This window comes from Aphelocoma coerulescens, chromosome 1 (genome assembly GCF_041296385.1).
Source record: "Aphelocoma coerulescens isolate FSJ_1873_10779 chromosome 1, UR_Acoe_1.0, whole genome shotgun sequence".
NCBI classification, from domain to species: domain Eukaryota; kingdom Metazoa; phylum Chordata; class Aves; order Passeriformes; family Corvidae; genus Aphelocoma; species Aphelocoma coerulescens.
Genome location: NC_091013.1, coordinates 1772501 through 1785299, shown reverse-complemented (window position 1 = coordinate 1785299; position 12799 = coordinate 1772501). Strand labels below are relative to the sequence as shown.

Below are 12799 nucleotides of genomic sequence, written 5' to 3'. Positions count from 1 at the left end.
TAAAATGGGCCTGTGTCTTGATGGAGCTGTCAGGGTGGCTTGAAAGAGTTCTCTGTAGAGGAAGGGGCCTACAGGGCTCTGCAGAGAACTTTTGCTGCTTATTTGCTGATATTCAGTGTTTTGAGCGGGATTTTTAGGAATGCTTATGTTTGTGTGGAATAAGGGACAGTGGATAAAACAAAATAAAATAATGCCAACTTTTTATATAATCACGGAGTGGTTTGGGTTGGAAAGGACCTTAAAGTTCATCCCATCCCACCCCTGCCATGGCAGGGACACCTCCCACTGTGCCAGGCTGCTCCAAGCCCCAATGTCCAGCCTGGCCTTGGGCACTGCCAGGGATCCAGGGGCAGCCCCAGCTGCTCTGGGCACCCTGTGCCAGGGCCTGCCCACCCTCCCAGGGAACAATTCCTGCCCAATCTCCCATCCAGCCCTGCCTTCATTCACCTTAAGTCCATTCCCCCTTTCCTTGTCACAAGTTCTGTTGTTTCTTCAAGGGAACAAGTAGAAAAATAAAGATGTTTGACCTCTGGGCTGGAGATTTGACCTTCATTCCTGCCAGGGCAACAATGTCTGATGGAAAGAATGACAAGAGATAAGGCACAAAGATCCATGAGGCAGCTGATTTCCTGAGACAAATCCAGTGTACAGAAATCATGGAATTATAGAATAGAATCATGGAGTATCCTGAGCTGGAAGGGACCCACAGGACCATCAATCCAGCCCCTGGCCCTGCACAGACACTCCAACGATCCCACCCTGGGTATCCCTGGCAGCGGTGTCCAAACTCTCCTGGAGCTCTGGCAGCCTTGGAGCTGTGACTGTGTAAAGGCTGGGAGAGCTGGGATTGTTCAGCCTGGAGAGGAGAAGCTTTGGGGTGAGCTCAGGGTGGCCTTGCAGGGCCTGAAGGAGCTGCAGGAAAGCTGGAGAGAGACAATTGCCAAGGGCTGGAGGGGCAGGAGCCAGGGAATGGCTTCCCAGTGCCAGAGGGAAGGGCTGGATGGGAGATTGGGCAGGAATTGTTCCCTGGCAGGGTGGGCAGGCCCTGGCACAGGGTGCCCAGAGCAGCTGGGGCTGCCCCTGGATCCCTGGCAGTGCCCAAGGCCAGGCTGGACATTGGGGCTTGGAGCAGCCTGGGACAGTGGAAGGTAGAAATGGGTCATCTTAGTCCTTCCAGCTGAATCTGGATGTGTCACGATGCTGCCCTAAATCTCCAGGACCTTCCCTGTCCCCTCCCAGCCCTGGAGCTTCATGGGACTGTGCTCCAAGGGCTGCTCTGGGAAGTGCTGGACCCTGTAATTCCCATGTGGCTGTGCCCAAGTCCCCTGTGCTCTGGTTGATGCTCTCAATTCAGCATTTCCTGTCTTAGAGCTGTGTCTGATGGGACCTCACGTTCCTGAAGCTCCCAGTGCCACCAAGAGAAACTTCATTACTCCAGTTTCAATTCTGCCAGTGTTTATTTCCCATTCCTGTCCATAAAACCATTGCAAAAGGATCCAAAAGCAGGATTTGTTTGGGTTTGTTATTTTATAGCCCCATAGCCCTTTTCTGATTGTGGTGCCTGTTGACAACCTGGGATTGAATTTTTGAGGAGTTATCCCAGTGCAGGTTTAGCACAGGTGCCATTTACTCCTTTTAGAAACTGGGGAGGGTAGGAAAGCCCTGAAATTGTCAGTGGATCTGGTTCTTCAGCCTAGGGGACATCTCAGGCTGCCCCATGATAAGATTGCAATGCTTGAGAGGTGACTTCGGTTTCAATTCAGACAGTCCCAGATTAGACCCTTCACCAGTGGATCAGCGGTTGCAAAAACAAGGGAAAAAAAATGAAAAATAAACCAAAACCAACCGACCTCATGTACCAAGTGAGCTTTTCTGATCTTTTTCCCCCCCCTCCCACACTAGGACATCGGCAGAAAATAGATGAGCAGACAAAGCCTGGCAGCTTGTCCTTTTCTGAGCGTCTGAGCGAGCTGGAGCAGTTGCGTCGCACGGCCATGAGGGTCAGCCCACACCACCCAGCCCCCACACCCAACCCTCGAGCCTCCTTGAACCACAGCACAGCTTTTAACCCTCAGCCTCAGAGTCAGATTCAGGGTAAGTACCCAAAATCCTCCCCCCACTCGCCCATCTCCATCCCCGCGGCCATCACGGGCCCATGGCCCTGCTGTGCTTCCATCTCTTCTTGGTTCTCCTTGGGTATCTCTGACACGTGAGAGCCTTTAAGGAGTGAAAAGAGGGGCTTCCCAATGGATGTTGGAATTTTGGGAAGCCCAAATTTTAAGCCTGGAGGGTTTTAAGGGGTCCTTTTCAGGGGTCCATTCTAATTCTCCCCCCGCTCACCCACCTCCATTCCCACGGCCATGACAGGCCCATGGCCCTGCTGTGCTTCCATCTCTTCTTGGTTCTCCTTGGGTATCTCTGACACGTGAGAGCCTTTAAGGAGTGAAAAGAGGGGCTTCCCGATGGATGTTGGAATTTTGGGAAGCCTGGCAGGTTTTCAGGGGTCCATTCTAATCCTCCCCCCACTCACCCACCTCCATCCCCACAGCCACGACAGGCCCATGGCCCCACTGTGCTTCCATCTCTTCAGGGCTCTCCTTGGATATCTTTGATACATGAATGCCTATAAGGAGTGAAAAGAGGGGCTTCCCAATGGATGTTGGAATTTTGGGAAGCCTGGCAGGTTTTCAGGGGTCCATTCTGTGTCTTCCCAGTGTCAGCACAGCTCGTGGGGTTTGTTATCCTCACCTGTGCCTCGGAACACCTGCAGAGCCATTGTCTTGCAAAGCCAGGCCTTTTTCCAGGTGTATTTCCCAATGGATATTTGTCCATGAGTGTGCTGGAGGCAGAGGGAAATACTGTCAACACCTCGCTTTGACCTTTCCCAGGAAGGCAGCAGCAAAGAGAGCTTTGCAATGTGCTTCCTTCCCTAAAAATTTTCCCTGAGTGCTGAAACTTTCTTAGGACAGGCTGCTTTGGAGGGATTTCTGTGGCTGGTGGATTTTCAGTGGGTTTTGTTGGAATGAAAACCTGCAAAAGGGTGACTCAGGATTTCCTCCCAGGCTTGGATGAAACCGAGTCATCCAGCTTGGAATCTCATCTGGCATCACCTAGAGTTGAGTCTGTCCCTGCTAAAATTCCTGCTGAAATTTGGGCAGTGGGTCAGGTCACTGTTATAGCTGATCCTATAAAAATGCAGATTCATGGGGAGATGGACCCAAAAACGTGGCACCTGGTTTTAGCAGGTGCTATTCCTAACAGAGTTTTCCCCTATTCTTCCAACTAGAATGAAATGGGCTCAGTCAAGATTTTCTGCTGGGCTGTTGGAGAGGAATAGTTACTGGGAATTAATAAGAATAAATTCTTATTTTGGGATTTATTTTTAAGAGCAGAGTGCTCTTTCCTGCAGGCAGGGAAGGTTGTCACTCACCTAAGGCAACACTTGGAACTTTCCTTTCTTCCCAGGGCTTGGAAGGTCTGTGGCTTAGTGGAATTATTGCAAATCTGCTGCGTTTGGGATATATTTGAGAGTCATGGAATCAGGGAACGGTTTGGGTTGGAAGGGACCTTAAATATCACTTAGTTTCAACCCAAACCATGGGCAAGGACACTTTGCACTATCCCAGGCTGCTCCAAGCCCTTTCCAAGCTGACCTTGGACACTTCCAGGGATTGGGGCAGCCACAAAATTCTGTGGGCAACCTGTGCCTTCCTCACAGGGAAGATTTTCTCCCCAGTATCCAACCTAACCCTACTAAACCCCGCTGATTTCACCACTAAAAACCAACAAATTACCACGTGCTGTACAAAGCAAAAAGAAACTGGAAGCCCCACCCAGCTCCTCCCCCTGGCTGGAGCAATTCCAGGTCAGCTCAGGTGAAGGATCCCCTCACATTCCCCTCACTTCTTTCCCTGATTTGCAGAGCAGACCACGTTGGGTTTCTCCTGCTCACAGCTCCGTTCCTAGAAAAGAAAACACATTTTATTGTGGCTGCTCAGCACAGACGTGGGTGGAGGTATCGGTGGCAGCCTCACATTCTTCAGCTTCTTGGGAGCACTTTCTGCTCAGCAGAGTATCAGGTTTAACAGCCAGGATCCCTCTTCCCTGCTTCCCTGTGGAATTCCCGATGGGTTTTTCACGCTGGGCCCTGGATCCAGCTGCTCCCTTCAGGAATAGTTGCAGGAGGTCGCTGGGCTTTGCTGTTTCAAACAGGATTTTAATGTGTATCACCTGTGGATGTAGCTCAGCCATGGATGTTTCCTCATGGATATTCTCCTTTTCTCCTGGTTCCACTTTCCCTCCCAAACGTGTGTTATCTGTTGAGGATGGAAATTGTTGGGGCCTGCAGTGGATATCAGGGAAATAAACCCCAAACTGAAGCCTCTCTCATTTGTCTGTTGCCATCCCCTTTTAACTTTCAGGCTCATCTTTTCAGGGTCGCATTATCACAGCAGGAAAAAAGGGATGGGGTGGGAAAGAGCTCCAGCACCATCATTTTTTCCTGGCTGATCAAAGTGTGACTGGGTTAGGGTTGATCTGTGTGATCTCAGAGGAGTTGGGATATTTCATTTCTTTTTATTATTATTTTTGTTTATTCAGTTTCAGAGCAGAGACCTCCAAACCAAGGGAGGGAAGGGAGAAGGAAAGGCTGGGAGAGCTGGGATTGTTCAGCTTGGAGAGGAGAAGCTTTGGGGTGAGCTCAGTGTGGCCTTGCAGGGCCTGAAGGAGCTGCAGGAAAGCTGGAGAGAGACAATTGCCAAGGGCTGGAGGGCCAGGACACAGGGAATGGCTTCAAACAGACAGAAATTAGGGTTAGATGGGATATTGGGAAGAAATTCCTGGCTGTGAGCATGGTGAGGCCCTGGCACAGGGTGCCCAGAGCAGCTGTGGCTGCCCCTGGATCCCTGGCAGTGCCCAAGGCCAGGCTGGACATTGGGGCTTGGAGCAGCCTGGGACAGTGGGAGGTGTCCCTGCCATGGCAGGGGTGGCACTGGATGGGCTTTAAGGTCCCTCCCAACCCAAATCAGTCTGAGATCCTGTGATTCCATGAAAACCAAAACACAACCAACACATCCCATTTCCACACCTCCCTGCCCATTTTGCATCCTGAAACATTTCTGGTGAAACTTTCTCACTGAAGAGAGCACACAGGGACACCCCCCCCCCCCATCCATCGCTAAATTCCAAGCAGTGTCCCAAAACCTTGCTTTAACTCCCACCAGCAGGAACCACAAGTTGCTCCTCCACTCATCCAAACCCACTTACTTTTTTTTTTTTCTAAAAATACAAAACTAAAATAGACATCTCAGAGCAGTTCTTGGATGGCAAGGGCAGGCTGCCATGCCACCAAACCGCTGTTTATTTGCTGAGGTTTTCAGCTAGAAAAGGACTGAGGTTCATTTTAATTTCCTATTTTAGCAACTCTTGAATGGGAGCAGAAAACCTTTTGTGTCACGGATACGAATCCACGGCAAGAGTTCTGTTCAGAGGCCATAAATTGCTTTAATCGAGTTTTCTGCTTCTTTCATATCACAAGGAGGGAGCCAAGTCCACCTGTTCCCTTGGAAGTTTTATCCACAGCCAATTCCCAGAGCAAAGGGGAATGGGAGGGGAGGAAAAGCTTCCACCACATGGTTTAAGTTGAGATTACTCCGTGCCAAAACCGAGTGTAAAATGTCAAAGGAATTGACCTCCACACACATGAAAAAGGAGATTCCGACCTCAACTCACCCCTTCCTTTGTGCAGAGGGGGAAAAAAAATATCCAGAGCCATGTGAGCTGTGCTGAGGGGTTTAGACCCTTGAAAAGCATTTAAATTTCAACTTATAATAAATATAAATATACCTGTCTGTGTATTAAGGTTGAGTTTCTCCCAACACCAGCCTGGAGCAAACACTAAATCCACAATTCTGGATTTTACAGTGGTTAAAGTTAACCAGAGTGGGCAATTCCAGAAAATCTGAACATAAGGTTCCTTTAGAGCAGACATTTTTGCAGGGCCAACAGAAATATTTGAAAATTCAGGCCAAGAAGATTCTTGTGGAGGCATCGATGTGGAGTTACAAAATTGCAGAACTAAATGGGGGTGTGCAATTAAATAACTTCAATTTTTGTTTTTTAATTAGCCCAACTAATGTTCACAGAATCACAGAACCACAAATGGTTTGGGTTGGAAAAGAACCTTAAAACCAACCAGGGACTCCTTCCACTGGTCCAGGTTGCTCCAAGCTCCATCCAGCTGGAATATTCCAACTGTTTTCCAACTGTTTGGAGGTTTTCACCTGGGGATTTATTAATTACCCATAAGTTTAAAACATAAATAATGATTAATACATCTTCTCTAGGGAAAGCAAAGAATCACTTTAAGCTACACACTTCTGGTTCTTTTTCAGGCTTTTATGGCCTTAAAACACCTGAGTTTGCTTTTTTTTAAAAAAAAAATTTTGTAACCTTAGATGTTCATTTTCCCACTTTTATGACCAAATCAAAAATCCCTGGAAACGAGAGGCTGGAATAAAACTGCTGACAGCTCTTGAAGGGAAGAATGAGCCCTGAAAGCAGAGCAAGGGAGATCATTTAAAGCTCAGCTCTTTGAATTAACACCAAACACGAGGACTGGGGGATTATTTTGTTACGAGCCAGGCTTTTGTCTTCCTCCAGGTGCACCACACTTTGTGTCAGAGACATTTCAAGGTCCTCGCTATCGGGATCTTGGACAAAAAACACAGCCTGGGTTTATCAGGGTTCCCAGGAACCAGTGAAACACAGGAGGGGAGTCAAGGGCAGCGTGGAAAACAGGGAATAGCAACGGCTTTGTTCCTCTTCCGGCTGGATCAAGCCCCAGTTTGTAATATTTCCATTTTTAGTTTGGCTGAATAAGCTGTGGATTAATAGAATCAGAGGAATTTGCAGTGTTTCAGAGGGGATTTGGTGGGGGTTGTCACTCTGCCCCCACATTTTGCTGCTGGAAAATGCAGTTTTCAGGCAATTTTGGCAATTGGGAGTGGTGTGCTCGCAGCTCCCCAACAGATCCAGAGCCTCCCAGGATCAGGGAATTCCCAGCTCTTCCCGTTGTGTGATAGATTAAATACTGATATATTTCTCTTCCCTTTGGACACACTGGGATCTCCCTGTGTTTAACCCAGCACGTGGTGCTTTCCCAGCAGATTGTCCCCTTCCTGCTGGATTCAAAACCTCTCCATCCCAAAAAACACTCCCTGGAATGTCGAGCCAGTGCTGCCTGAGCTTGGCACTTTCCCTGTCGGCTCTGCTCCATCCTCCCCTGGATAGGGCTGGATCCAGCACTTCTGGATGTCTCTGGGTGTTCTCTCCACCCCCAGAGGGTTTCCCCACCACAATTTGGGTCATGTCCATCCTGATCAGGGAAGATCCCCTTTAACAGAGCTCCCCTCCATCTCCTGGAGTGGGAATTTCCACCAGGAGCCTGCTCTGGATGCAGAGGAGGAAATGATCTTCCTCCTTCCTGCTGCCTTCAATGCCAGCAGCCACCAAAAACTCCAGTGTGGGGAAAAGAAGGAGCTGAAGCCACCCCGTGGTGTGGACCCAGAGCTCGAGCACCACAGCCACAGGAAATTTGTGGAAGTGGTGATGCTTTCCCAAAATATTTTGCCAACCCAATCTGTGGAGCTGGCAGGGCTCCATCAAAAAAGGGAATTTTATAGAGAGAAATATCCTTTTCCTGAGAACACCATTAGGGGTCTGTGTGACTCAATTTATGACTCAGGAAACTGCTTCTGTCTCTCCAAGCAGCACATTTTGAGTTCCAGACTTCAGTCAAATTGAAGGCACAGCAAACCAAATTCCCCCCACCCCCCCGGAGTAATTTCATTTGTCTGCACATTTGAAAAAAACCCCAAACAACCCCAAAAAGGAAGAAAATAAAATAAATCCCCACTTTTATAATGAACGCCCACTGGACATTTCCTGAGAGTGCAGGATGTGATTTGCAATTCTTGCTCGGCAGATGATATTTCTATAGAATTCCATGGGCAACTTCCACAGTTTTCCTTTTTGAGGAGCCCTTTGGAAGTGTCATCAGATGCAGATTCATCCTGGTGTCCATTTGTGGTGTCATAAACCAGTTTGCATCCAAGTTGATGAGCACACGAGCTGGCTTAGCACACACAGAACAACTCCTCTGGAATCCTGTCCCATGGAAATCCACTCCGAGGAAAAATCCCACCTTTTTCACACCTCCCTAGCACAAATATAAATATAAACCTCCTGTTTTATAGAATCATGGAATGGTTTGGGTTGGAAGGGACTTTAAAGATCATCTCTGTGGCTGCTCCTGGATCCCTGGCAGTGTCCAAGACCAGCTTGGATGCTCCAAGCTTGGGGCTTGGAGCACCCTGGGATAGTGGAAGGTGTCCCTGCCCATGGATCTGGATGATCTTTAATGTCCTCTCCAACCCCAACCATTCCATGATCCTCTAAGATGTGCAACACAAACTAAATAACTGCAGTTATTATATCATTATTATATATTAATATATTGTCCATTTTTTTTTCTTGGCTCTGACCCTCCATGTCATTTTTTTACCCAATCATTTCATCCCCTGTGGAATCGGGCTCCTCACAGCAGGAGCCACGTCTTCCATCGGGTTTGTAAAGTCTGTAATTCCATTGGGATCCTCTCCAAAGGCTGATTTGGACAGGGATAAAATCCAGTGACTGTCACACAGCCTCTCTGCCGAGCCTTTGCCTTACCAGCTGTGACACAGCACAGGGGTGGTGACACCCAGCAGCAACCCAGGAATGGGAGCAACCTTAGGAATTCCAACTGGCTGGAATCAGGAATCTCCTTTATTCCTGGGAGATTTTCCTGGGAGGAACTGGAGGCAGAGCAATTTGAGGCAACACAGGTGGGATACACAGAGGAATCAAGGCCCTGATTTAAGGGAGGGGCTGGCAGAGGCAGATAAATTCTGTTTTCCAGAGGAAAGGAAGGATAATTCCTGTCATTAACCACAGCAGAGGGGCTCAGCAGCAGGGAGGGAGCAGAACCATTTGTGCTGAAGGCCAGTGCTGGCTCCAGAACAAGTGGTTCTCCTGTCAACTGCCAATGAATTTAGGCTGGAAATTAGGAGATGGTTCCTAGGGATCAGAGAAGCCCTGGATGTCTTCCAGGAGCCTCTCAGACAGACAGAGATGGAATTTAAGATGGATCTTGCTCTGTAAGTGCAGAGCACAAGGTGTGGCTGGGCTGCAGGGCCCAGGAAATGCTCCCCAGGCCCAGATTTGCTTCCATTCAATCAATTCTCTGCACCACTGACTTCATCAAGGGAGTTCTGATTCTCCTGGACAGGCAGGAGAATGTTTGGGATCTTCTCCCTCTGCTCTGGGGCCAGGCTGGGAGAGCTGGGGATGCTCACTTGAAGAGGAGAAGGCTCCAGGGAGAGTTCAGAGCCCCTTGCAGGGCCTGAAGGGGCTCCAGGAGAGCTGCAGAGGGACTGGGGACAAGGCATGGAGGGACAGGAGCCAGGGAATGGCTTCCCAGTGCCAGAGGGCAGGGCTGGATGGGAGATTGGGCAGGAATTGTTCCCTGGCAGGGTGGGCAGGCCCTGGCACAGGGTGCCCAGAGCAGCTGGGGCTGCCCCTGGATCCCTGGCAGTGCCCAAGGCCAGGCTGGACATTGGGGCTGGGAGCAGCCTGGGACAGTGGGAGGTGTCCCTGCCCATGGCAGGGGTGGGATGGGATGGGATGGGATGGGATGGGATGGGATGGGATGGGATGGGATGGGATGGGATGGGATGATCTTTAAGGTCCTTTCCAACCCAAACCATTCCATGATTCCATGAGTCTCAACCCTTTTGTCTGTTGTATCTCAGTGACAAGATAAAACCTTTCCCTGCAAACTCCCAGTGCTCCTTCACTCCCACACGGACCTCCAGGTCCTCAGCAATTCCCTGGATAAATCCCAGCTGTGCTGGAGCCTCCATTGCCTTCCCAGCACCGGGATCTGTGCAGCTCCTCCAGGATTCCTTCCCTTCAGCCACACATTTGTGCCTCCTTCATCCGCTCCCACACGGGGCAGAGCAAGGTGAGGATCCAATTCCTCAACACCTGCCCGTGTTCCAGGCAGCATTCCCAGCTCCAGGGCCTCAGCCTTGCTCAAGAGCCTTGCATCCAGCTTGGGAAAAAAAAAAAAAAAAGGCTTGGAATTGTTTGGCTTTTCCATCAACTAATGGAAAGAGTTATGTAATGGTGGTTAATCCACAAGATTTCCAAGTGTCGATATATTTAAGATGCCAATCTTCATATTCCAAATGCCTGGCACTTCCTGGGGTTGAAAAAGCAGCAGATAAAGCAACAAATATGTTCTCAGTCCCCAAGCAACACCTTCAGTTACACCAATTTTTCTTCTGCTTTTTTCCCCCCACATTTTTCCCACATGGAGCATCCTTAAGGATAACTCCAAATAACAAAAAGGAAATCCTGGGTTTCAGGCAGAGAAGTTGAGAGATCTGTGTTTTGTCCTACGTTTTGACACTGATTCCATGACTTTTTAGGCAAATTATTGAGAGTTTGACTTTTTTACTGAGCATTTAGGGAAACTCAGGAAGCAGAAATGTGTTTCAGGAGGATTTTTGATGGTGCCCAAGCACCTAAACCACGGAGAAATCAGTCCCAGCTACGGAGCTGCCTTTGGAAAACCCTCTCCCTGAATCTTTAGACAGCTCTAAAATTCAGCAGCTCATGCCCAGGCACAGTTTTATTTTCATTAATCAGTCCATGTCTTTTACCACGGGAGAGCTGATGGATACTGAGAGCAGAGCAGGCAGGGACAAGTATTCCCAGTTCAGTTTGGGACTTGCACAGTGATTCCTGCTGCTGCTTTGGTTTGATCCCCTTCCACTCCCTGAGCCCTTCTCCGTTATGTCCTTGGGAAAGTGGAGCTGCTCTCTGACCCAGGGCAGGAATTCTGTGCCAGGATTCTCCCAGAGAATTTCCTGGGCTCACTTCTTGCTCCTTTAGCTCTCTCACCCCTGCAAGGTGGAGCCTGTGCCCGCTCTTCTCTCCTCCTCATTTTTGGGGTAGCATCTTTCAGCTCTACCTCTACCAAACATTTCTGTCTCCTGGGGCCCTTCCTTTTCCATGGAAACACCTGAGTCTGGCTCACTGCTCCTTCCCAGGACTAATCTCATCTCATCCTGGAGGTGTTTAAAGCAAATATCTCTGCCTGCCCCAGGGGCAGGTTTAAACTGGATATAGGGAAGGAATTCTTCCCTGGGAGGGTGGGGAAGAGCTGGGATGGAATTCCCAGAGCAGCTGTGGCTGTCCCTGGATCCCTGGCAGTGTCCAAGGCCAGGTTGAACATTGGGGCTTGGAGCAGCCTGGCACAGTGGGAGGTGTCCATGCCCATCAGGGGGTGCAACAAAATGATCCTTAAGGTCCCTCCCAACCCAAACCATTCCATGATTACAAACTTTGGACGGCAAAAATTCGGCATTTGAGGTTTTCTTGTGTTTGGGGTTATTCCCAAATGGGCCCTCAAAGCGTTTTCTTGGCCTTTGAACGTCCCAGTGGTGAGGAAGATTAAAATCTCCAATTGCAAAACGCTGGTAAATCAAATCTCTCCGAGTTCTTCCCTGACAAACCCAGTTTCTTTCCACAGCATTCTCCTCTTTAATCCCCTCTTGGCAGAACACGCCAAGGTTTGGGTAGCAGAGCTCAAATTACCTTCCCTGGTAAATAAAACAAACAAAAAATAAATAAATAAGGGCTCCTTACCCTAAAAACAAACACCCACTGAAAAGAGCTCCTCGTTCACCTGGTGCTGCCCAGCTGCCAGAAGATGCCACTGGGGTTTTGTAATGGAAGGTGTTGTTTTCCCTCAAATTCTGAATTGAACAGCTCCAAACTTGAGCTGTTGTTGGGGGCCGGGCTCTGCTCCCAGGGAACAGGGGCAGGAGGAGAGGAAATGGCCTCAGGCTGGGCCAGGGGAGGTTTAGATGGGGTATTAGGAGCAATTTCTTCCTGGAAAGTGTGGTTAGGCCTTGGAAGGGGCTGCCCAGGGAGGTTTGGAGGTGTCCAAGAAAGGCCTGGATGTGGCACTCAGTGCTCTGGGCAGGGTGACAAGGTGGGCATCAGACACATGATCTTGGAGGTCTTTTCCAACCTTAATTCTGGGATTCTGGGGTTTATCCACGCCTTGGGCCGCTCCTTTCAAAGCCTCATGGGCAGACACACCTCCTGTGGCAGGCCTTTAACACAGCATTGCATCAAACAGGATCATTCCCTCACGAGCCCACGTGGTGCCAGGGCTCACAGGGCTCCTTTTATGTGGCTGAGTACACACAACACCCTTGGCAAACTCATTTCGGAGTTTTCCCTGTGTGTTCAGCCTGTTATGACCCCACCAAATGGGGACTGTGCACAGGCAAGGAACAATGGGCTGGGATGTGCTCACTGAGGCAATCAATGACCTGGGGAAATGCACATTAGATTATCAAATAGGCTCCAGCTGACCATTTCCAGCCTATTTGTGCAGCTCTTCTCTTAAAAGCATTGAAAAATAAAAGAGGGCCATTAAAACAAAAAAAAAAAAGATATTAAAGAGGGCCATTAAAAAATCGTGGCTTTGCTCTCAGGTTGGGCTTGATTTCCAACAAAAAATTCCCTGGTCTGTGCCAGAGGTTTCTGTGGTTTGTCTGTGTTTGGTTTGTCTTGCTCAGTTCAAGATCAGGGATTCTGGGACATTCCAAGGTTTGGTGCTCAGCTTCAGGAACTTTTTAGGGATATCTGCAAAAAGAGGTGTTTGGAATGTCTTTGGTAA

The 12799-nt window shown here is 49.1% G+C and overlaps 1 protein-coding gene across 2 annotated transcripts in view; it reads left to right on the top strand.

The window, feature by feature from the left end:
• RUNX1 (RUNX family transcription factor 1) overlaps positions 1-12799 on the top strand; it is an 80702-nt gene that overhangs the window by 40049 nt on the left and 27854 nt on the right. For both annotated transcript variants that reach the window (XM_069008277.1, XM_069008199.1), the window contains exon 4: positions 1903-2094. In XM_069008277.1, the coding sequence (XP_068864378.1) occupies positions 1903-2094 (192 nt within the window). The remainder of the gene's footprint in view (positions 1-1902; positions 2095-12799) is intronic.